This window comes from Phoenix dactylifera, chromosome 3, assembly GCF_009389715.1.
Source record: "Phoenix dactylifera cultivar Barhee BC4 chromosome 3, palm_55x_up_171113_PBpolish2nd_filt_p, whole genome shotgun sequence".
Taxonomy (NCBI): Eukaryota; Viridiplantae; Streptophyta; class Magnoliopsida; order Arecales; family Arecaceae; genus Phoenix; species Phoenix dactylifera.
The window spans coordinates 12,749,554-12,773,289 of NC_052394.1; the positions used below are offsets into that span (position 1 = coordinate 12,749,554).

At 38.3% G+C, this 23,736-nt stretch overlaps 2 protein-coding genes across 2 annotated transcripts in view; one reads left to right on the forward strand and one right to left on the reverse strand.

Annotated features, from left to right (window-relative positions):
* Positions 1 to 205: 205 nt before the first annotated feature.
* LOC120110106 (serine carboxypeptidase-like 31) lies at positions 206 to 1,681 on the forward strand. Its single transcript, XM_039124043.1, has 5 exons — positions 206 to 214; positions 303 to 593; positions 1,150 to 1,280; positions 1,372 to 1,467; positions 1,564 to 1,681. The coding sequence occupies exons 1-5, from the start codon at positions 206 to 208 to the stop codon at positions 1,679 to 1,681; spliced, it is 645 nt and encodes a 214-aa protein (XP_038979971.1).
* Positions 1,682 to 4,722: 3,041 nt separating this feature from the next.
* Positions 4,723 to 23,736, reverse strand: part of LOC103697015 (isoleucine--tRNA ligase, cytoplasmic-like) — a 40,442-nt gene continuing 21,428 nt past the window's right edge. The window contains 19 exon segments of the mRNA XM_039124645.1: positions 4,723 to 5,259; positions 5,394 to 5,485; positions 5,584 to 5,695; positions 6,162 to 6,227; positions 6,338 to 6,460; positions 8,366 to 8,433; positions 8,509 to 8,572; positions 9,949 to 10,090; positions 10,173 to 10,261; positions 11,431 to 11,494; positions 11,583 to 11,686; positions 11,795 to 11,932; positions 12,597 to 12,722; positions 12,814 to 13,026; positions 13,169 to 13,252; positions 13,415 to 13,574; positions 19,662 to 19,795; positions 21,361 to 21,450; positions 21,769 to 21,927. Of these exon segments, the coding sequence (XP_038980573.1) occupies positions 5,158 to 5,259; positions 5,394 to 5,485; positions 5,584 to 5,695; positions 6,162 to 6,227; positions 6,338 to 6,460; positions 8,366 to 8,433; positions 8,509 to 8,572; positions 9,949 to 10,090; positions 10,173 to 10,261; positions 11,431 to 11,494; positions 11,583 to 11,686; positions 11,795 to 11,932; positions 12,597 to 12,722; positions 12,814 to 13,026; positions 13,169 to 13,252; positions 13,415 to 13,574; positions 19,662 to 19,795; positions 21,361 to 21,450; positions 21,769 to 21,927 (2,130 nt within the window). The 3' untranslated portion in view covers positions 4,723 to 5,157.

The following is a 23,736-nucleotide window of genomic DNA, read 5'->3' on the forward strand; positions in this document are numbered from 1 at the left end:
TTTACTGCTTAAATAAGTTAATCATATGTTCAACAAGCATCTGTCATTAGTCCTGCAAGACTGAGCAGTGACATGTCTTGCTTACCAAATTTTTATGAAGCATACATAGCTTGACTGATAAGAGTCAATGGCGCATGTTTCTCATAGTCAAGGATACCGAAACTAACAAGGCTGTAAGGTTTTCTTGATTGTCTCCTTGTATGTTATGTCTGCGGTAATTTTCACACACAAGTAGTCTGATGGATGGATGTCTCATGATCTCATTAACTCGAGTTCACTATTCTTGTTCCTGTTTTTTGTAGTTGGGTAATCCTGAAACCTCTGATAGTCATGACTGGCAAGGTTTGGTGGATTATGCTTGGAGCCATGCCATCGTCTCGGATGCAACACATGACATCACCAGAGATAACTGCAAATTTGACAGTGATGACCCATGGAACAACACTAAATGTCGGGATGCTGTCGATGAGGTCCTTAAACAATATGGTGAAATTGATATCTACAGTCTATACACTCCAACCTGCATCCAGAACTCATCAGGTTCCAACAATGGTGGAAGAAGACTACTCATGTTCAAGTCCACCTCCAAGATGGTAAGAGACTTGTTGATTGCAGTTTTAGTTGCCACCACCAATTACCTATAAATATTGCAACAGACCACTCCGTTTTCCACAAGGATCTGACATTTTTCTGAGAGTTCACAAAAAAGACTAATGCCTGAGCAATATTGATAATTATTTTGAAGGGAAAATTTCCAAATAAGAATGATTATTTGAAATTACCTACCAAAACAAGATTATTTTTAGTCATATAAAATATATAATTCTTCTTCATTATGAAGTGCGGACACATTATGGTGATCAAATAAACAGTATCAATTTCAATAATAAATACCAAGTTATCATAATGATTTTATGGAAATATATGCAAAGTGCTTGATCATTTCAATGTTTATCGAGATTTTTAAATTTTTATGAGCTATGATACTAGGTATCCTATACAATTTTAATTCAAGAATTTCCCATATAAAATGTGAGAGAAGCAAAATTGTTTTAAATATCTCAGGAGTTTACTGCATAATAATAACCCAAAAATCGGATTTTTTTACTGCGCCTACAATGATTGACTATGATTAACATGATTGATTAGATACCGGGGATCATGGGTAGCTACGATCCATGCCTTGATGGTTACACAACATCTTTCTACAACAGACCAGATGTTCAGAAGGCCCTCCATGCTAGTGATGGCCACAACATCAGGAACTGGAGCATCTGCAAGTAACTCTCTCTCTCTCTCTCTTTCTATGTGTGAGTGTGTTTTTCTTATTTTTGGTGATTGTGCTTATAGAAATGTTTAAACTGAGCACAGCAAACAAATTTTTAACGAGTGGAAGGACTCGATGCCCTCTGTTCTCCCCATATACAAGAAGCTGATTGCAGGAGGGCTCAGGATATGGGTCTATAGGTATGATCTCGAAGCTGACATCCCATGATCCATCAGCTTACTATGTTAATATTTCCATGATCATGACATCCATGAAATCCTTGTTTGCTTGTCCAGTGGTGACACAGATGGAAGAGTCCCAGTGCTGTCAACAAGATACTGTTTGGACACCCTAGGATTGCCTACAGTTGGTCCCTGGAGGCCATGGTACCATAAGAAACAGGTGCTGCAGTGAATCATACATCACTTGATTTATGATGCACTGACATATTCATGCATACGAGTGCCGACAGGTGCACGCATGCATGAAACCACATACTTCGATTCTACGTAAACCGATGTGCTAACAAAAATCTGGTACATTTCGTCCCCAGGTGGCTGGATGGCTACAAGAGTACGAGGGGCTAACTTTTGCAACATTTAGAGGAGCTGGCCATGATGTGCCAACGTTCAAACCAAGCAGTTCCTTGGCTTTCTTCACTGCCTTTCTTGCTGGCAAAGCTCCGTCGTCTACCCGTTGAGTAAAACATTTCTCTGAAGGTCTAAAATCAATGGCTTCGTTGCAAGCTACTCAGCTCAAGAATGTAGTTTGATGGTGAATAAACTGGACACAATTTAAAAACAAAAAATAATGTAGAATTGTTGATCTAATCCAAAGTCATTATCTTAGTGAACAACTTGTTTGAACTAATTGTGATTGCGTCAAGAAATAATGTAGCATTTCTTGACTTCGTGCATTTTTATTTTCAGGCCCCAGTCAAAATGAGTTCTCATTTAGTCACACCTCTGATCTTAGATCATATGTTACAATTGATTATAATCTCAAGCCATGAACATTCTTGCATGCATCCACTTTATCTTCATTTACTTCTCCATTTTATCCTATAATATTGTATCATATTGTAATGAAAATATGAACAGTTCGTCATTTCTCAAGAGGTAATATTATTACCTCAATAACAGGGTAAGGGTATCTCTTTCGAGAGCTATTATTGCATATGCAGTTTTCAATTATAGTCAACTAAACAAAGCCCATTTCTATGGCTGCAATTCTAATTATAATTTAATTTTAGGCAATTGAATCACTGGCAATGAAATGGTGCCTTACTATAAACCCAAATTACAGGTACAGTAACCAATCCACAATAACTTTACACTTGACACAATTGGCACCTCTTAATGTTTAATAGACCAAGATTTAATGAAATAGAAAAATCTTGATAAAAAAAAAACTATTTTCAGATTTTCTAGAACAAAATTGAGTTCAATTATTCCAAATCTAATATTTCTAGTTACCATGCATGTATCATAACTGATTCTTAACAAATGCCCCAGGTCATTCATTAACAAGACCCTATCTTCAGAAATGGAAACTTATATTGAGAACGAAGTCTTGCAACATAGGCATAATGTTCTCGACAGACTCAAGCAAGCAAATTTATGTCTATCATAAAAGACACAGAGCAACAACTATAAAAAATTATTTGTATCAAAGCACCCCCTCAAATCCAACTTGCATCTTGATAGATGGAGAAATTGCTGATTGTTGATTTTCTTTTTCCCAATAAATTATGAACCAGATCAACAGTTCTCTTCCAAAGAATATTGTCTCCATTAGTTAGCTGCGACAGACTCTGATTGTAGTTTTGATTTTTCTAAGAAACCTTAATAAGAAATCGAAGGACGTATCTGAAAAGTAATGACTATAGAAAGACTAGGCATCCTTACCATCCCACCCACCACCACTCCAGAAGCGAAGCTCCTTTGCCGAAGTAGTCAAAAAGCCATCACGAAGACACTGCCACCTCCCTGGGCATGTCGCATTGAAATCTGAGAAACTGCTCAGGTATGGCCGCGGACTACTTGCTGCAACCCCAGCCATACTGACCACCATCTCATCCTACAACCTCTCGGGTCCTCCAAAACCTCACCTCCATCTATTCAAAGCAAGGGTTTGGCTTCGCTGTGGAGGAGGAGACCACTACAAGGCCTCATGCAGGATGTGGCCATGAATTGTATATTTATTGACATGAAAAGATAAACTAGGTGAACAAAGTGAAACACATCCTTGTTGGCTACAATAACAAGGAATATGAATAGATAAGTCATACAATCAAGATCCACCGTACTGGTACCGGTCGGCGGCCCGAACCGGTCCATACCGATTCCGTACCGGTTCTTCAACAATAAACTACCGGTACCGGATTCCACGCTGATCCGGTACCGGTCCCAGACCGGACCGGCCCATACCGGCCAGTACGGACCGGTACGACAGACCATGCATACAATACTAAAGTTTGGTAGTAATCTGATTTTAGTCCTGGTGAGGAGGCGTTCAATATTCAAAAGAAAATCAGTTGGACATCTCCGATGAGAAAAGAACCATCACCATTATATCCACCAACAGGGTAGAACTCCCCACAGGCCACACTTCTTCAAGAGGGAAAATAACCTTGAAGGGGAGAAATTGGCTATAACATCACTTACAAATCCCAATACTTTTCAACAAGGTAATATTTTCAAATAAAAACACATTAATTATGTAACTATAAAGATATGGGGAGAAGATTGTGACAAAGAAGTACCCAAAAAAGGAACAAGTTATTTAATCAATTGCAGGCAATCAAAAAAGCCGCAAGGGTCTACAAACCAATTTACAAGGTGAAATGCAATGTTGTGCCAGAAATACAAGGCAAGAGATAATGCTATGTAGCATTTAGGTCATCTAAATGGAGACTAGTTCAGATCTTTTTAAGCAATCACATGAACTATTGATCAGTCTGCTAATATAGAAATCCGCACTTAACCAAAAATCCCAAGTGCGTAAACCAATCTTAGATAACAGCATAGCCATAAGTGGGATCATCCCCACTACATATTTTTCATGATATGCAAATGTGCAAATAGCATATCCGATATACATTTGCTTGCATGCAACATAAAAACTAGACAACTAGAGACATCCATTAATCTCAGATTTTCTAGGATGGTCCGTTACAACACATGTTCAATGAATGGACATGCTGTGTTCATCATTCGTGCTAACAATATTCATTGGAACAGCAAGAACATACCAAATTTTTCTGCTAATACTAATAAGCTTGCCTCGTCATCCAACACTCATTGATTTTTTGAGAAAAGACAGTTCATTGATTAGTTGGTTTTCCCAAACAGACCTGTCAACGTAATCAATCCGAGCAAATATGGCATTTGACAAATCAACCTCACGTGTATTCATATGCTTGCAACAAAGAAAATGTTACATAAATTGCACTATAAAAAAACTTTGCAGGTCATTTGAGAATTGGAAATAGCAGTGCATCAGAAACCTTGGGATGAACATGTATTCACTAATATAGTCCTCATCCATACATCCAACTAAACCATTATTGAGTACAGGATCATAGAGAATTCAAAACTGATGATAATTGGCGCCTCACAAATCAAACACATGCATATAAGAACGGTGACAGAAAATGCTATACAAATTGCACTATAAAAAATTGTTGCAGAATTGCAGGAGACTTGAGCATTGGTTGCAGCAGTGCATGACACAGGCAAAACCCTCTATCATGCCTTGAAAGTAGTTGTAGAGATTATAGAGAAAATCATAACAATACGGCCTCTCCTGCGGAGTCAAAATAATTGTGCAGAATGTATAGACTAAATGAGCTCAACCTTTGAAATAAATTACTGTTTTCTTGAAATAAATTACTGTTTTCTGCTCAAGAAGTAATCCCCAACGCTCAAAAAGATATGTTTTCCCAATTCCAAATCAACTGCTGGCTGATCCTTCACACAATCTATCTTGATCTGCATGGGCCAAGTAAATAACCACCCATTTGTGACAGTTAAATTTTATGCAAACAAAACGGGGTAAACAAATCCCAACTTCATATCTGTATATGACAAAAAAAAGCAATATGATGGATAAGGGAGATGCTAACCTTTCCATTCCCGACTTGAAACTCCAACTTCAAATTGAAAAGATCCCTTGATGATAGATATATCTGTAAAGCATCAGCATGCTTTTTGTTTCCTGAGAAGGAGAGGAGAAATATATAAGAAGAGTAACAATCTTAAAGCTTTGCGTCAAGAGTGTTTGAATACAGGAATAGTAGAACTCCAATAAAGGACCTGAAAATAATGCAAGAATAGCATCAGAATCAAACACCAGAGTAGGCTTTGCAAAGCTGATGACAAACGATGCCCCAGATACCCCACGAAATTCTTCCTGGCAAAATATGACCTGCAAGTAACCATAACTTCACTGGTGATAGGTTCATTTTGAATGTAATAATAATCCTCATCCAAATTTAAGAAAACACAACAGGTACTGGAGCCAAGAAGATAATAGCGAAGTCAAGTTTTAAGCAGTTTAATTATAATATCAAAGGGCTTTGCAGGTAATAGTTGCAAATTTACAGTAAGTTAGGTTTGGCGGCCCATATTTCAAAATTCACAAGCAGTTTAATATTACACGAGCATTCTTTGGATTTCACAAGCTGGCATTAAGATTTCTGCACCGCTATTTTTGTTTGAACAAAAAGCAAACTTAAAAAGTCCCAGTATCACTCACTCATCAAAGGAAAAAAAAGCTATGAAAATTAAGGATACTAAGAAGTTGGTGAATGTTGATTCAAGATACATTAGCATAATTTTGATCATCAGAAAAGCTCTTAGCCATCAAAAAAGCTTCTGTTTCTAACACTCACAGCATCTGATGGAGTCCAAGAATGATGAAGTAAAGGAGAACCCAATGCTTCCCTAATGTATTGCTCCTGCACAAAGAGGAACAGAAAGTGAGAAACTTTTCTGGTTCACTACTAAACAATTACCAAGTTGCAACAAAGAACCTGCAGGATGTTACTCAAAATTACCAAGGTCATACCTGTGAGTTTACAACATTCTCCAGAATATTTTTGTCATTGTCTAGAGGTTTGTAGTAAACCTCCACAATATCAGTCAGTTCCAGTCCAGCTTTCTTTCGTAACTTCTGGACTCTGTTAACAACCTGGGATAAGGAAATTTACAGGCTAGTCAAGAATCAGAAATTTATTCTATCATGCACAGCATATAGTAATCATAATGGCATGAAGATCCTTTAGATGTCCAACCTCAAACAATATAAAAGTATACATTGATAACAGGACAATAAAATGAACAAATGCTAAAGTTTCTGCCAAAACATATTAATAGAAATGGAAGTTACTACAATAAACAAGTACGTAGTCATCTTGGGCATTCTTCTGAAAGCAGAATTTTGATGCAGAGCATAGCTAAACATCTCCACTGATGACTTCAATGGGTGTTTTGTTGAAACACCTTTATTCTAATTTGCAACCCAAAGGTGAAGAAGAAAAGGCTAGGTCATCCTAGCAATCAAGATAATGAACAAAGTATCCCACGGACTTGCCAAGGGAATATCATCATATGACAAGTAATCATTTAAAAATATAGTGCCTTTACATTCTCATTTTATGTCGTTAGCAAGTTAGAGGCACCATGTTGTTTGATTAGTTGAATATACCGTATGGTTGAAGGTTGGAATAAGACCTATTTTAGGATTAGGACAGTGTAAATGACATTTTAGCCTTGTCACCTCACTCGCCTGAGTACTTCCTTTTCACAATCCGTAAGTATGAGGGATCAATTTTTTGAGCTAATTATGATAAATAACTGCACCAACTAATAGTGTTAATGATACATAATATTGACAAATTAGACAATATACATTAATATTTCAATAATAAACTACCCAACAGGTTCCAAACAAGTGGCTGGAAAGCTGTAATGTGGACTTTAACAATGTAAAAATTAAAATCCAAACAGATTTCTAAACAGGAAGAGAGAGAGAGAGGGGGGGGGGCATTAACAGTTCGTTCAGACTCCACACAGATTCACAAATCCTTATGATGTCAATAAACAAATTAAAAACTCATAATCACAGACAATTAAAATGTATAAAAAATTAAAGTGATAGAGTAGCAAGGTGAGGACATGGGAGGACCTGTAATGGAAGATGAGAAGGCAGGAGATGAAAAGTGGCCTCTGATTAGTGAAAAAAACCCCAAAACAGAACTTTAAAGGTGGATGTGGAGCTAAGTTCATTCAGCTAGGAGACGGCCAAGCTGAAGCCTTTTTTAAAGCATATACCAAAGAAAAAAAAACAGCAGGTTCGCTTGCCTCAATAGAAAGCTAGTTCAGATTATGAAACAAGCCAAGCTTGAACATGTGTTATCAAGCTCGGCTAGAACACAGCTCAAGCTCGATTAACTCCAAACATATAATGACCCTAACAAAAGCAGCTTACTACCCAGCTTGGTTTGGCTTGTTTGCATCCCCAACTAGGTTCATGATCAATCTTTTAGAAGACTAGGATTGTTTAAACCAAAAATCCATAAACTCAAAGGAATTATTTTCCAATCATTCGACCAACATCTCAAGTCAGTTTGCCCTGTTCCAAGATTACAAATTTAAGCTTTGATGTTGATCTCACTATCATGAAAGATTTCATAAGTGAAACATTCATATATAAAAGACCTTTATGTACCTAAGTATGTAGATATAAGAAATTCAGATCCTTTTGGCTATTTACCATATTTTTGTGTTCTGAAAATCAGTACTCTCTCTCTCACTCACTACTAAGAATGATCCAACCAGCAATTAGACATAAGGCTTATGCCAGTGTAAGATTATAGCTTTCCCAAATTTTACATTTAATGTAGATTAGACTGGTTTTTTTATTTGCACCATGCAGACAAATTCATTTCAAATCTATCAATAAGTTGCCCATGACACTGTTGTGGACCAAAAACTGTGCTCTTCTGGAAGAACGAAATAATGAGATAATAATTTACAGGACTTATTAGACTATTTTCAAATAAAACTAACTGCACCCAAAATTGCCATATTTTACCTCGCGAGCAACCCCTGCCTCAAACAATGACTCGTCAGCTTGTAAATCCAATACAACCAAAACATCACCTAAACAGAACAGAATAAATTACTTAGCACCTTAAGTTACAGTAGGTTGTTAAAAGAAGAGGAATCATCTCGTACCATCGCCAGAAGCATCTATTTCTTTCTCCTTTACATTGGCAGGACACTTGAATTCCCTCACTATCTGAAAGTGTAATAAAATTTTCCATTAGCTTTTCATGAAGTTTCCACATTACAAATGAGACAAAATGTAATTAAGCATCTTGGAGATCCATGAATTTTCTGATCGCTGCACTATTTATTCCAACAAGGAGCACAATGTCGATGTTTTTTATGTTCCAGTGAAAATATACGATGGCCTCACTATCTAGGCAAAAGGAAACCAAACAATGACAAATGGAAACCATCAACAATAAGACATAATAAATATGTTGTGGTAAACTCAAATTTAAGCAATATCTCCATTAACCAATAATTCCATAACAATACATGCTTGGCAAACATAAATAACAGGTGTTAATATTAAAAATGAGCAGATTGAATTTCTTAGAGTGTTGGTTCATTATTACATTTATTTCCAAATCCAAGATAGAGATGAGAAATGAATAAAGTATAAACTTCTTAATACATGAAAAGATTATCAAAAAAAAGGGTCATTACCCAGAATCTGGGCAATTCAGGGTTCTAGGAGAGGCAGACTGGGGACAGATTCAACCTTTGGCTTTTTCTTCTTTTTTTTTTCTTTTTTTTTTTTTGGGGGGGGGGGGGGGGGGGGGGGGGGGGTACAAAGTAGCTGCCCCAGGACACAAATGCCTACCACTGCACATTGCACTTGTCAGAACAGGCCTTTTACCAATGCCCCAAGAAATGGCCCCTTATACGAAAAGACTATCGATCTCAAAAAAAATAAAAAACACTTTATAGTGCAGTAAGCATCGCAAACACAATTATTGATATCATAGTAGTAAAATAGGATTTCAACATTAACAAGTTTTTAGTTATATAATAATGTCAAACAACATCTTTTAAATACATAGAAGCTATAAAACTTTTACAAGGGAAAAAGCATAACACAGAGAAAGAAGCAGCATATAAAAAAGCCATTTATTGGACATGCTAAATATAAATGGTATTTGGGCAAAAAAAAAATGGTCCAATGATGACCATGAAGAATCGTAAAGTAGTATTAATTGAAATGTGTGAGGCTTGTCTACTGCTCAAAAACAATTGCAAGAAAAGATCCAAATCTTTAAGGCAAACTTTAATCGGATATAAGTGGTTTACAAAATCTTTTGAGCTTCACATTTGGGACTTGTAACTACAAAATCAACTTCCTGCAGTATCATAATGTTCCTCCAACAACATATACCATACGACCATTAACACTTACCAAATCATGTAGCTACTGGATGAAAAATACTTATAACCCAGTTCTCAAAAGACAAAAAAAGAAGGTTATCTCTCAAAAATCTCAAAGAATGTTTTCCATACAGATACAATGTCTAAATGAATGGAAATTGAAAAGTAATGTATTATGATTGCAAGTATATGAGGAAGGACCTTGATATCAGTCAACTTCAAACAGTGCCCAGAGAAGGTAACTTCTCCAGATCTTTCAAATGCTAAGATGTCGGCCTGTGACATTGCCTTAACCTCCTTGGCAACAGTTCCCATGGCTTTTCCAAGTCGTTTACCAAGTACACTAAGAGAAAACATAGAAGAAATTAAAATAATATAATAAATAATGGAAAGAGCATGGAATTACTAGAGAATCCATAACATACCTGTAATCAGGCTCCGCACGTAAAGAAGCATATTTCAAAGGATCATTGCATGGGACCACTGATTTTATATTGAGTTCTTCCATCACATACTACAAAAGAAACCAGATTTCCGATAAAATAAGAGTTCAATCTAAAAAAAAATAACATGAAAACATCATAAAGATTCAAGAATGCAGAAGTTACATAGGATATAGAAAATTTACAAAATAAGCAAATAGAGCTGCACAGAGTTGTACATACAACTACATATCTGCATATACTACCAAATATATCACCTTATCTCAGGAGCAAAGAAGCTACTTATTTAAAAATAAGTGAAAGATAAGTCTTTTCTTGTTTATTAAACTAACTAAACGGTTTTTTGATGGTCAAGAAGGAACCGTAATAGTTGTTACTCATAATAGGGGGTACATCTTACAATGCCTGATAATGAAGAAATTGCATATTCTAAGAAATTGCATATTCTAAGAAATTGCATAATAGGGGGTACATCTTACAATGATAATGAAGACACTGGAGGATAGGAATTTCCAACATGAAAACCAACTTCCAATATAAACAACCTGTTTTCACTTTTTGCTTTATTAAATTCCTATATTTCTACTAGTAATAAGCAGTATAGCACAGAGTCACAATAACAAAATTACTACATCAATGAAAGTTAGGAAATGCAAAGGTACATAAGCACTAGATGAATGGAACAATGAATAGGGTGTTCAGGTGGATTTAAAAATATAAAGAAGATTGAAATGAGCAAATCAGAGCATGACTGTGATGGGTTTGGTGTTTCCTACACCAACATAACAGAAGAGAGGACCAAAGAGGACTTGGAAGGACAAGGAGATAAGAGATCACAAGAGAAACAATTTTAGAGGATGTTACTAGAGTTAAAAACAATCTACTTAGTTTCTTAGAGCAAGGGTATATGACACATGCTATATATTTTTATTATTACTGCCTACTTTCTCAATGAAATTCATTTTAACAATTGATATGTATTAAGGGAATTGGGGGCAAATGGCCAGCAGGTGCAGTGCATACAAATGTGAAGCTTCATCAAAGCCAAAAATGTTGGTTAATATGAAATCTAGACCTTTGAAAGAAAACAGACTATTATGCATGACTGTTAAAGAGAAAATTTACATACACCATCTCTAGAGAATAATAACAGCCTTATGTCCAAAAGTCAAAACAAAAGAGCAATTTAAAAGAAAACACTATTTAATTTATAAAAAAATGGGTTACTATTTCTACAAACCGCTCTTAGTTTCCCTGCGATGTCTTCAAGAAAGTCACTGTCAGGATGAACAACCACCATCTCTCTGAATTTGAGTAAATATATAAAGGTTAGTCTTAAAACAAACAAGAGATGGTTGGTATTAGAGTAAATATGAGCACAAGCAATCGTACTTGAGTGGTGTTTTAAGAGGCTTGTTATGACGCTCCCGAATGTTACGGGCAAGATCGATGACAGTCATCATCCTTGTAACACTTTGTTCAATGCGTTCCTCTCTCTGACAATGTCGCAGTATAATTGTTCAAATGCATAATAAGATAAAGGGCAAAAAATCGACAGTGATAGATGAATAATCGACAGGAAGACTATGGAAGAGCATTATCACCTTCCCTCTTGTTGAAGGGAAACTACAGTAATGAATGCTTTCCTCGGATCCGACAGAAACCTTGCGCAAATTTTGATAAAGAACCTCAGTGAAGAATGGTGTAAATGGAGCCATTGCTTTACAAGTAGTTAAAAGCACCTGTTGCACACAATCATAAGCTAAGATCACTAAAGCTGGTTGCCTTGTAAATTGTAATATAACATGTTACACGAGAAGTGATCTTAAGGGTAAAGATGGAATGTCTTTGTGGCATACATAACAAGCATATAAAACAACAGAATCTACTAGAAAGAATAAACAAGAATGAAATGAACCAAGTTGGGTATTGGCATAGCACTTCCCATTGCTATTTGGTATGAGACGTCATAAATCTAATTCATTACTAAGAAGCATTACATAACAGTGAGATTCATAAAGTTGAGGCTCGAGATCATATAATTGGATTGGATTGGACACAGCAACTGACAAGAGAACATGTCAAAAGATCATATGCCTACAGATTGGCAACATTATTTTGGAAAATCACATTATACCATGAATGCTGTTGGCAAAAAATCATCCTACCCACGTGTCAATGCAGTAAATCTTACAATTTAACAGATAATCTATTATAACACAGACTTAGGCAAATTTTTAAATTTGCAAACTCTAAAAAAAAACAAAACAAAACACCTAATAAGGTGCAGAATTCAAAAGGAACAACTAGCAGTACATTATACCATACATAAGTTTCTAAATGATTGCAAGCCATGAGTATGCACGTCCAAACAATACAGAGAAGAAAAAGGGAGAATTTTCTTACATGATGAAGAGTGGAAAGTGAAATCCTGCCATCCTCCTCTCCAGTACGCCCTTTTAGCCTCTTACGGTTAAAACGCACATATATATTTGTAAGATTATCGATAAATTTTAGAAGATATGGTACAACCTGCACAATGCACAAAATCAAAAGCATTAGCTAAAAAATAAAAGAGACTATGTGTTACAGTCAATAATTTAACTAAGGCATGCATACAAACCGTGTACAACCGATATGCATCCATCTCTTGGCGGACAAAGTGAACAAGACTTTCAGTAGCAGAGTTGATCCACTGGTCAAGCACATTTGAAGATTTTTGAAGAGTATTATAATCAATAGGAATAAATGGTTCAAAACCCTCAACTTCCAGTCTTTTTGCATTTTGAACAAGAAATCTATATGCATTATACCACGGAAGGAAGACATCTTTCACCTGCTTGAACCAAAGAATGGAGAAAAACAGAGCAAATATCTGAAAGTTTTAATAACAGATGAAGAAAAACATAGTAACTTAAAGGCATGACAGTTTCATGAAAAGAATTGTAATGAAATGAAGAATATATGGCAACACTTACAACACCATATACGCCATCTTTTTTGAACCTCAAAGGTTCTGCACGCACAACTGGTGAATTTATGAGGTATAATCGCAGAGCATCCTGTATGAAACAAATGTAAAACTACAAGAAATATAATTGCAGAAAAAAGATATTACCCCTAAGTTTTTCTACATCTAAAACAAGCAACATGCAAGATGAAACAAAAGAAATATAACTACAAACAAATCTTTTGGAAGTACTATGTTGCTGACATAGGCGTACCGCTCCATAATCACCTATGACTTCCATAGGCGAGGGATAATTCTTCAACCTTTTGCTCATTTTCTTCCCGTCCTCAGCAAGGACAAGACCATTGCATATTAGATTCCTAAATGCAGGTTTTCCAAACAATGCAGTAGACAATACCATGAGAGTATAGAACCTGCAAGATCATGCATAAATAAGTATCAAGAGGTAACACATCGTGCGTCAATGCTTGAAGGACACCATTAATCTTGCACGGACTAAAATTTATCAACCCAGACCTTCTAGAAATAACTGAAAACATCAATTTCAAAATATTGCATGTATGATTGGATAATAATGGCCATGATATTGTGTATGTATAATGAACAACAATAACAATAATAATAGGAGAAGACCAATGAGCAAGAGATCAAGCATGGAAACTTCAACCTTGCATGCCCACTGTACCAGTTAGTGGAGATGATCAGCAACCAAGTCCATGTACACTACAATCTCAGGTATGTACATTCATATAATCATTGTGGCAAATGGAAATCATACAGGGGGAAGAAGATGGATCACTTGCAAGGGATTTGGATCTCGTAGTGATGATTTCAAGTGTAGTTAACCTCCATTAAAACATTGTTTCTCTTTATTCTTCTCAAAATAGAGCACATAATTATTTAAATAGAGGCGATTGACTCACTAAAATATGCAAACTAGACATTTGATACTCTACAGAATCCCATCCAACCATATCTTAAGGAAATGGGATCAGATCACGCCATATATTCTTATGGAATAACCAGGCCAAAAAACATGATTATTGAAAAATAAATTACATCAAAAAGGGAAAGGATAGATAATGTGACATCCCCATGCCCTTAAACAACATTCTCCCTCAAGCATTGTCAAAAACATCCATTGCCGACATACATTACTAGCTTCATCCAGATTGCTCCGATTAATACCAAAGTTCCAAGCATTGGTGTCCAAAGCTAAACTTTCCATCATAGTTAAACGATAGCCCTTTCTCCTTTGGTGCACATTGGCAAAAGTCAAATTCTCTACTGGAAGGGCACAATCTTTACACATATTCCTCTTGAAGACAATCCAAGAAAAATGCTAGTTGGAGAGTTATTGCTTGAAGGACCTTCATTCCAACCTTGATTTCATCTTGGAGACTTCCCACAAAAAAATTCAGGTACCCAATTGGCAACTCTCCCTCAAATTGTGTTTGGCATTCCGAAAGAATTCCAAATTGGTGCAGCTTTGAGTGCTCCTCGAACTTGCATAATCAAGATGGCCAAATTAGTCATAAAAAGCGCAGTGAACTGTGGCAAAAATAGTCCTGTCACAATTCTCTACAGGATGGCATCCCCAAGGAATGCAAGCCCAAGATACCATGTGATCCTTTGGAACATTGTTGACTTCCTTGAATTGTTCTGCTTAGAAAACCCATCTTAAAAGATCCTGACTATCAAATTTAGGAAATCTGAGTCCAAGGTATACTGAACCGGCCCATACCGGCCGGTTCAGCTCGTACCAAACCGGTCCGGTCTCTGACCGGTCCAGTTCAGCCTTAAAAAATGATTCTGAGCCCTATTGGGCCAAAACCAAGTGGTACCAAGACAAAACCGGCCCGAATCGACTGGTACTAGATGCGTACCCGACGAAACCGGACAGTTCCATCCGGTTCACCGGTTCGCACCGGTTCGCCACAGCGTGCGTTGTGTTATGACCAGTTTGATCGGTTCGCACCGGTTCGCCACAGCGCGCATTGTGTTATGACCAGTCCCAAACCGGTCCAAACCAGTTCCAAACCGGTCCAGTAGGCGACCGGTATGCCTACCGATATCAGTTCAGCATACCATGCCTGAGTCTCACCATACAAGTTTCAAGAACCATTAAACCATCTCTTATTCCACGCTGGCCCTAGAAACTTGATAGATCTATAGATGGTGATTAGCTTGCAACATTTTGGGATTGATGAAGGCTCACCATGCACCGAGCATCTAAAAAATCTAGTTTGAACCCTGGTCCACCAAGAAACCAAGGTTGATAAAAGGACTCCGTAAGAGTCTTAAAACCCTATCAAACTGAAAATAAAGCAAACTAAACTAAAACTAAAAATGGAAACTTTAAAATTTATTCTCTTCCATCAGGTGCTATGCTTTCAGTAACAAAGCTTGATCTTCTAACTTTGCTACATCAGAGATCCGACGATGTCTCTATGCGGAAGGATGTGGAATTTTCACAGGCATCCATCCCAGGCACCTACAGGCCAAGCACAAAACTAGGGGGATGAGCAAAAAGGGAGGCATGGTGTGAACCACAATCAGTTGTGGAGATAGAGAGAGATAGAGAGAGAGGGAGGGGGGGAGGGAGGGAGGGAGGGAGGGATTGTTATGGTCAGAATTCAGTGGGGAAGGGAATCGAAGCGTTACATTCAGGTCAATATGCTATTATCACTGCCTCCAACATGAGTATCAAGATGCATAGGACAATCAAGAAACTGATGGCATGCACATACATAATCATAGTGCTGTACAGTAACGTACCTGATGGCATTAACAGAGTAACATGAATTGCTTACGAGTTCTGAAGAAGTATATAACATTAACTCTATATATGCATCCATGTTATGCATTTTGGAATTTATGAAGTCATATAAACCTGATTCTCCGTATATTGGACAACAGTAATTGATAAAAACAACTAACATTTAAAATCATGATTTATGATGGCATGATGTTTAAGCATTTTCGAAATATTTCCAATCTTTCATTCATTTTGTTCAAGAATTATCAGTAATATTATAAATTCTTTAAAAATTACATTGGTTTCTTTTTAAAAAAGCATGTTCCTTGGTTTTGGCTAGTTATAATTGAAGCTAAACAACAGTTTTCAGTTTTAAGCCTAGTTAAAGCATTATAAGGAAGCAAATTTTTGTTATTTGGAGTTGCTAAAGTTACTGTAAACTTTGTTGCTAACAGGCTCCAAAGTTCTTGCCGATAGGGGTAGCACAATCCATACCTGACCTGTCAACCCAACCTGCAACTGATAAGATAAATAGGTTTGGGTTTGGTTTAAACAGGTTTGTGTCCTGAATAGGTAAACCCGTTTTACTTGTTTTTTTAAAAAGGTCAAGTTCACATTAAGGGTTCTGACACGTCTAACCCAGCTAGACTCGTTTAATATCTAAGTTGATTCAACCCTAGCCCATTAGTTCAACATCTGGCCCATTCAGTGTTCAAGACAAGATGGTCTAAGGCAGCCCATCCCTCACAATTTTGCCTCCCATGGTCCCACATCTCTAGTCTCATTTTTCTCACATCCCTCTCCCAAAACCCTCCCATCTCAACTCGCCTCTCAAACCCTTGCCTCACCACCCATCCCTCACAAAACTGCAAACCCAAAACCTCTCCAACCCCTCCAAAGCCCCTTAAATTCCACCCAAATGCTTGCCTCTCAAATCCCATCCTCCCAAACCCTCACCTTCTAGACCCGCCCAATCTCTCCAAACACTCACCTCCCAATCCCCTCCCCTGAGTATACTCATTGGATCTCCTACTTCCTCATCGCTCCCTTCCTCTCCTACTTCGCCGGATCTCCAAGACCCCGCCTATGAGAAGATTTGCAAGAGGGCCACCCACAATGACCTCATTGCCTTTGCTAATGGCTTTTTTACATATTTCATTTCAAGGTCCATAGCACCGAAACTGGAACCCATGCCGGTAGGCCAGTGGTATGGTACAGTACTGTGACATGCCGTTCTAACATGTACCGACTAAGAGAAACCAAAGGGGGAGAGAGGAAAAGAGAGAAAAAGATAGAGGGAGGGATGGAGAGAGAAAGGAAGGGAGGGAGAGGGAGGGATGGAGAGAGAAAGGGAGGGAGAGGGAGGCTCTAGCGCTGCGTAATAGGATGCCTGCCCCTATTTTCTTAGAAAAGAGGAAAAGAGTGAGAGGGAGGGAGGGAGGGGGAGAGGGAGAGGGAGGGAGCTTTCGAGCCCCCTCTCCTCCAGCAATGAGAGGGAGGGGCTTTGTTCCCATTATATTCCTTTTCAAAAAATTTTAAGCAAAGTTAGCAGCTGTTGCTAACTTCACCTCTTATTTTTTGAAATTTTTCATGTGATTCACCCCTATTACCCACCACCAGAGGAGAGGGGGCTTGAAAGCCCTCTCCCTCTCACTCTCTCAGCCTCTCTCTCTCCTCCTAAGTCTCCCTCCCTCTCCCTCCCTTCCTCCTCTCCCTCCCTCTCTTTTCCACCCAAATGCTTGCCTCTCAAATCCCATCCTCCCAAACCCTCACCTTCTAGACCCACCCAATCTCTCCAAACCCTCACCTCCCAACCCCCTCCTCTGAGTATCCTCACTGGATCTCCTACTTCCTCATCGCTCCCTTCCTCTCCTACTTCGTCGGATCTCCAAGACCCCACCTATGAGAAGATTTGCAAGAGGGCCACCCACAATGACCTCATTGCCTTTGCTAATGGCTTCTTTACATGGTTCATTTCAAGATCCATAGTACCGAAACTAGAACCTGGTAGGCCAACGATATGGTACAATACTGTGACGTGTCGTTCCGACATGTACCGACCAAGAGAAACCAAAGGGGGGAGACAGGAAAAGAGAGAGAGAGATAGGGGGAGGGATGGAGAGGCAAAGGAAGGGAGGGAGAGGGAGGGGGGAGAGAGAGGCTGAGAGAGGGAGGCTCTTGCGCTACGTAATAGGATGTCTGCCCCTGTTTCGTTTGGAGAGAGGAAAAGAGAGAGAGGGAGGGAGAGGGAGGGAGAGAGGGAGGGAGAGGGAGAGGGCTTTTGAGCCCCCTCTCCTCCAGTAATTTGTAATAGGGGCTTCGTCCCCATTATATTCCTTCTCAAAAAAATTTAAGCGAAGTTAGCAGCTGTTGCTACTGACTTCACTTTTTATTTTTCGAAATTTTTCAAATGATCCACCCGTGTTACCCACCACTAGAGGAGAGGGAGCTTGAAAGCCCCCTCCCTCTCACTCTCTCAGCCTCTCTCTCTCCCTCGGTCTCTCCCTTCCTCCTCTCCCTCCCTTCCTCCCTCTCTCTTTTTTACTCTCTCTCCTTCCTCTCCATCTCCCTTGGTGGTCTCAAAATGTTGAGTGGAACCGTGTCAGTCCACCTCCGGTCCGGTACACCACGACCCGAGCTGGGCGATTCGGGGTGGCACGGTGAACCTTGGTTCATTCACTTTGGTTTCCCACCACCCTCCCCACTGGCTGCACCACGTGGCCCTACCGAGTCTGGCACCTAGAGCAAGGATTAGATCTTTCCCAAGATGGAATCAACTCAAGGTATGCTACCACTCAAATCCCATAAATTCTAGAATTAGGGTTTGGGAGGATGAAATTTAGAGTTAGAGAGATGAAGGGGGAGGTGAGAAACTAGATCGGGGAACAGATTAGGACAGTCGAACCCCACCCAATCTATTTTTTTAAAAGGTCATGAATGTTGGGATGGATTACTTTCCTAATAAATATATCAGGTTCAGATTGTAATGCTAAACGGCTCAAGTAAGGGTTTATATTTTTTTCATCCCGACCTGTATCTAAACCAACCTGTATCTGAATCCACTTGTATCTGAGCCGACCTATATCTGGCCTAATTGCGACCTTTACTACTTGATATACATGGATTGAATATTGATACTTGGGCTTTGTTCAACATATAACAAATTGCAACACAAGGAAATTTTGAACCATAGTTTGCCAATAAGGCTCCAGACCAACCAACTTGCCACATCACAGTATGAAGGCTAGATAGTTGGCCATAATCAACAATCTGGCAAATATATATGCAGCAAATTAGAAAGTGTTAATAATTAATTTATTTATTTGACAATTTTTTATAATTTCACTACAAGAAAAATTGCTAGCGAAAATAGCGCTTATATGTGATCATGTATAAAAGCCACAACACTAGGAATCATCTTAGTAACAATTTCTGATACAACTCAAAACTAAAGAAAAAGGCCATATGGAGGGGAACCATCAAAAACATAGATAAGGCATGCTATAATGAACTAAGGAACAAGCCAAATTTTCAAATTCATTAATTTAGGACTAAGAAACCAGAATCTTAGAAACATGTTAGAATAATAAATACAACCTACGGAAACTGCTGCAGTAATAGATGAAATAGAAGACTTGCAACAACATAGATGACAAGGGGAACCATGACAGACACATTTAAAATCACTATCCCAATTGGAGATAGATTTTTTATGTCAAACTTGAAAGGAAAAGAAACCAACCATCCACGAGTCTGGTCGAGGCCCTCGGCCACAAAATGTCCTGGAAAATTATTTTCAAAGAGTTCAGCATTCTCAAATGGGTAATGAATATAAGCATACGGCATGGACCCACTCTCAAACCAGCAATCAAATACCTGAAAAGGCATAAGCAACCATCTCTTGCATCAATTTACACCCAATAAAAAAGAATAAGAGAGATAAATCAAATGCAAAAATGAAATAATACACATAACCATAACCAAGTATTTATTAGTCCTTGTCCCCTATATAGACGTCTGCTTTATGACTTCTCTTTGCAATCATTTTATCAAGGGCTAATCTAGTGTTACTGGAAGCTTTTTCAAATCCTTTTTCATAATTTCTGATGTAGGTAATTAAAATTTAATGTGCTAGACTTACTTGTATATGCAAACCACTAAAAGGATGATTTTCAAATTATGCAGAACAAACAAACTTTAGGTGCTGCAATTTATTAATGAGTTGAGAAATCAAGTATAGAGAAAACAATGATCTCAGCTGAGATATCCATCCGGGATTGAGGGATTACTACAGAGCATGATAAATAAAACAAAGAAGGCTACCAAATTATACAGCAGAGGCACGTGAAGCTACATTCAATGTGTTCAAGATCCATTTCTTTCACCAAGAATGTTGCCATAAGATGAGCATCAAAGCTACAATTACACTTCAATCCATGAAGGGAGGCTAAGGAAGAGCTACAAATTATAATAACAGTATTTTAAGAGTATCACAAAAATCCATGTTATGGACTTCTTCAAATGAGAACCTACCAAAAGAAAACCTGGGTGGCTACACATGACGTTACCAATTCTCATGAAAATTTTAGAAGATCCACTTAATGCAAATTGTGCAAAATTAAATAAGTAGCCTATCCTCAGTTTTCATAAAGAAATTATCACAACAGATGGCATCAAAAGTGAAATATACAATGAATTCTGGAAGTAATGCAGAAGAAAATATAGCAAATGATACTTTAATCCAACAAAAAAGAAAGGAAAAGGAGGGGGAAAATTAACTACAATATAAGTTGAATCATAGTGTATAAGTATACATTACAGAAACCACTCTCACAAGAGCAGCGATACGTGAAACAAATCAAGAGTCAACATGCTATACAGTGTCTGAATGAAGCGGATCAAGTTTCCTCCTCCTTTTTGTCTTCATAAAAAATAGAAAATAAAAAAAACCATGCAGTGAGACCATGGTTCTGGACTAAGCCCTACCGGCAAAATGTCTAAATCAGAAGTTTCAGTGGAAAGAGAAGCTTTCATGTTCAAAAGGGTTGATTGTCTATATATTACATAGCATGAATATGTTACCCTGGGCAACACCTCAAAGAAAACCATTTTCAAGAATGGCACATTGATCAAGAATTTCCAACATTTACACTTGCAGATAAAAATGATTGTGTGTTAATATTAAAGAAAAAATTTTCCATTGTATCTCCAATAACCACCTTCATTCACTACCACTGATTAACAGAGAACTTAGAACAAAAAAGGATCCGTAAGGAACTTCCTAGTTTTAAAAGATTATCTCATGGTGATTTCTCAAAGTAAGTGGTATACTGAGACATGCTCTCCTGATCCGAGTCTGGAAGCTTGCCTTTAGAATTCACACGAACTGGTAATAGAGATAGTAAGATGCTACCAGATATTCGGAGGTTCGAGAAACTTACATCCTCGACACGGCGAAGCACACCATACTTTGGACCACGACTATCAGGAATTGTAATATGGTCAATAAAGTGACGATGAAGATCTGTAACCTGAACCATAACCAATAAAGATTGGTATGATATAGATATCCATGTACGAAAAATCATGTATACAACCTGAAAAGCGAAATACTAAAAGGGAGAAAGATGGAACACAGAATATAATTTAACATCAAAAACATAATTCAATTTTCAATTTTTTTTATGACAGAACAAGCAAAAGATACAAAGAAAAATTATGTCGAGCTTCCAGATATATCAAACTTATGTAAATCAAGCAGGCACATTTACCTTAACATGCCGCTTCCATGCGAGAAACTTGAAGGGGGAAACAATGAAACACAAAAATAAACATAGGTAAGAACAAACCTTAACACCAGACTTCTCTTCAAGTTCACCAATGGAACCAATAACAACTTTCTCTTTACCATCCTCACTTATCCATACAGGAAGAGGAGTACCCCAGAATCTACTTCTACTAACAGCCCAATCTCTAGCATTTTCCAGCCAATTATGAAAGCGTTTTTCCTGCAGTCAAGTTGTCAGGTAAGGAAACAAAAATACATAGAAATTGCAATTTGTTTTGTGCATGCAAAAAGCAAACAGAGGCATGATGCTCGTAGCATAGCAAATGCAAAAGATATCTGACTTCAAATCTGCTTCAAACCACTTAGGCTATCAAGCAAATGAAAACATGATCACGACTATAATAAACATCTGTTATCACATTCTTTTGCTTTTCTAGTGATTATCCCAACTATTGACCATCAATGTGAACCATGTTCCATCATGGAAGATGACCGATGAGCCATTGCATTATTCAGGCACAAGCCAAACTGAAGTACCAACCTACTTCAGGAAAGAAGGGTAAGCAGCACCAACACCTTCCCTCACACTAAATAAGGCACCTATGATGTCCACATTTCATTAATTTACAGGAGTGATTAGAGTAAATTTGGATGGTTTCAAAAAATTGAGGTACTTCTCCAACAATGTAAGAATTTCTCCAAGAATGTGTAGCAATGGCACCATTCTCTTACTATTTCCCTTCTTGCATCGTGCTAGTACACGAACATACAGGGAGCAAAGACAAGTGTTAACAACAGATTATGGGAGAGGCTAGTGCAACAAAAATTTACTCGGACCAAGATTTGCCGAACCGTCCCAAACCAAACAGTTCTGGCGTACAGAACTAAACCAATCCCTAACTAGTACAGTTCGTCTCATCAAAACGATGACACGTTCGAGGGTTTTTGCCTTTTCGGTCTCATTTGCTCTCGTTTCTCCATCTCTAGCATCCCCTCACACTTGTCTCACCCTCACCGAGTGACACCGATGCATGTCGCACTCCAACCCCCCATCTCTCCTTCCCTTTCTCTCCCCCATCCTCTCTCCCCCTCCCTCCCTCTCATTCTCCCTCCTCCTCCCTCTCCCCTGATGTTGTCAGGCAAGGGCTCCTCGACACCACCATCTTTTTCTTGAGCACGGTCCGCGCGTCCGCTACCATGACCACAACGTCTCGAGCCTTCTCCTCAGAGGCTAGAGACCACATCTTCGCCCTCCCGACCTAAGGGTTTCTTCTCACCAGTGTCCCAATCCCTCCATCTCCTTCCCCCTCTTCCTCCCTCTCTCTCTCCTCCTCCCTCTCCCCCTCCTACCTATTTCGATACACTTTGGCATGATGCGGTATGGACCCATACCGTACTGTACCAATAGCCAATCGATATAGATCATGGTATCGGTCCGGCGAACCTTGAGATGGGCAATCTGCATTCAAAAGTAATGCAGATCTAGTATGATACTTTGGTGCCAACAGAACTAATTATCTAGCAACATGATAGGAAAGGCCAAGGATTAAGATGCCAATTGTGCCTAGTGGCAATGAAGCAACATGTACCATGTTTGTGACTTCTCAACATGTCGCATAGCTATATCCCAAGTTTTGTCCTAAGTATGTAAAGTACTAGCATGGCATGAGGCCTACCTTGCCAATGCCAGGTTATAATAGCGGAGCAATACATCACTTCAACTCGGGCAGGGCATATACAATAGATGGTAGTCACAAACTCACAATGTTCAGTAAAGAGAAAAGATTAATATGGCTTCACACTGAATGAATGTCAAAAAGAAGTATTGAAGAAATCCATAGGGTGAAAAGATCTAAAAATTAGACAAGATGATACAAAACATATAAAACTCTACTGCAGTCATATGCAGGAGAATGTAGTAAGAGCTAGGGAAGAAAGATGTTCAAGGGAGGGGGGGATACCAGGATCATCAAAGCCTTCAATAATAGGATTAACTAGGGTAAGCGAAGAGGAGATCCTCTGTGATGTT

Bases quoted from the DNA above. Each gene is read 5' to 3' on its own strand.
- LOC120110106 (XM_039124043.1), top strand. The intron at 594-1,149 runs GTAAGAGACTTG...ATGATTGATTAG, and splicing joins TCAAGTCCACCTCCAAGATG to ATACCGGGGATCATGGGTAG. The intron at 1,281-1,371 runs GTAACTCTCTCT...AACTGAGCACAG, and splicing joins AGGAACTGGAGCATCTGCAA to CAAACAAATTTTTAACGAGT.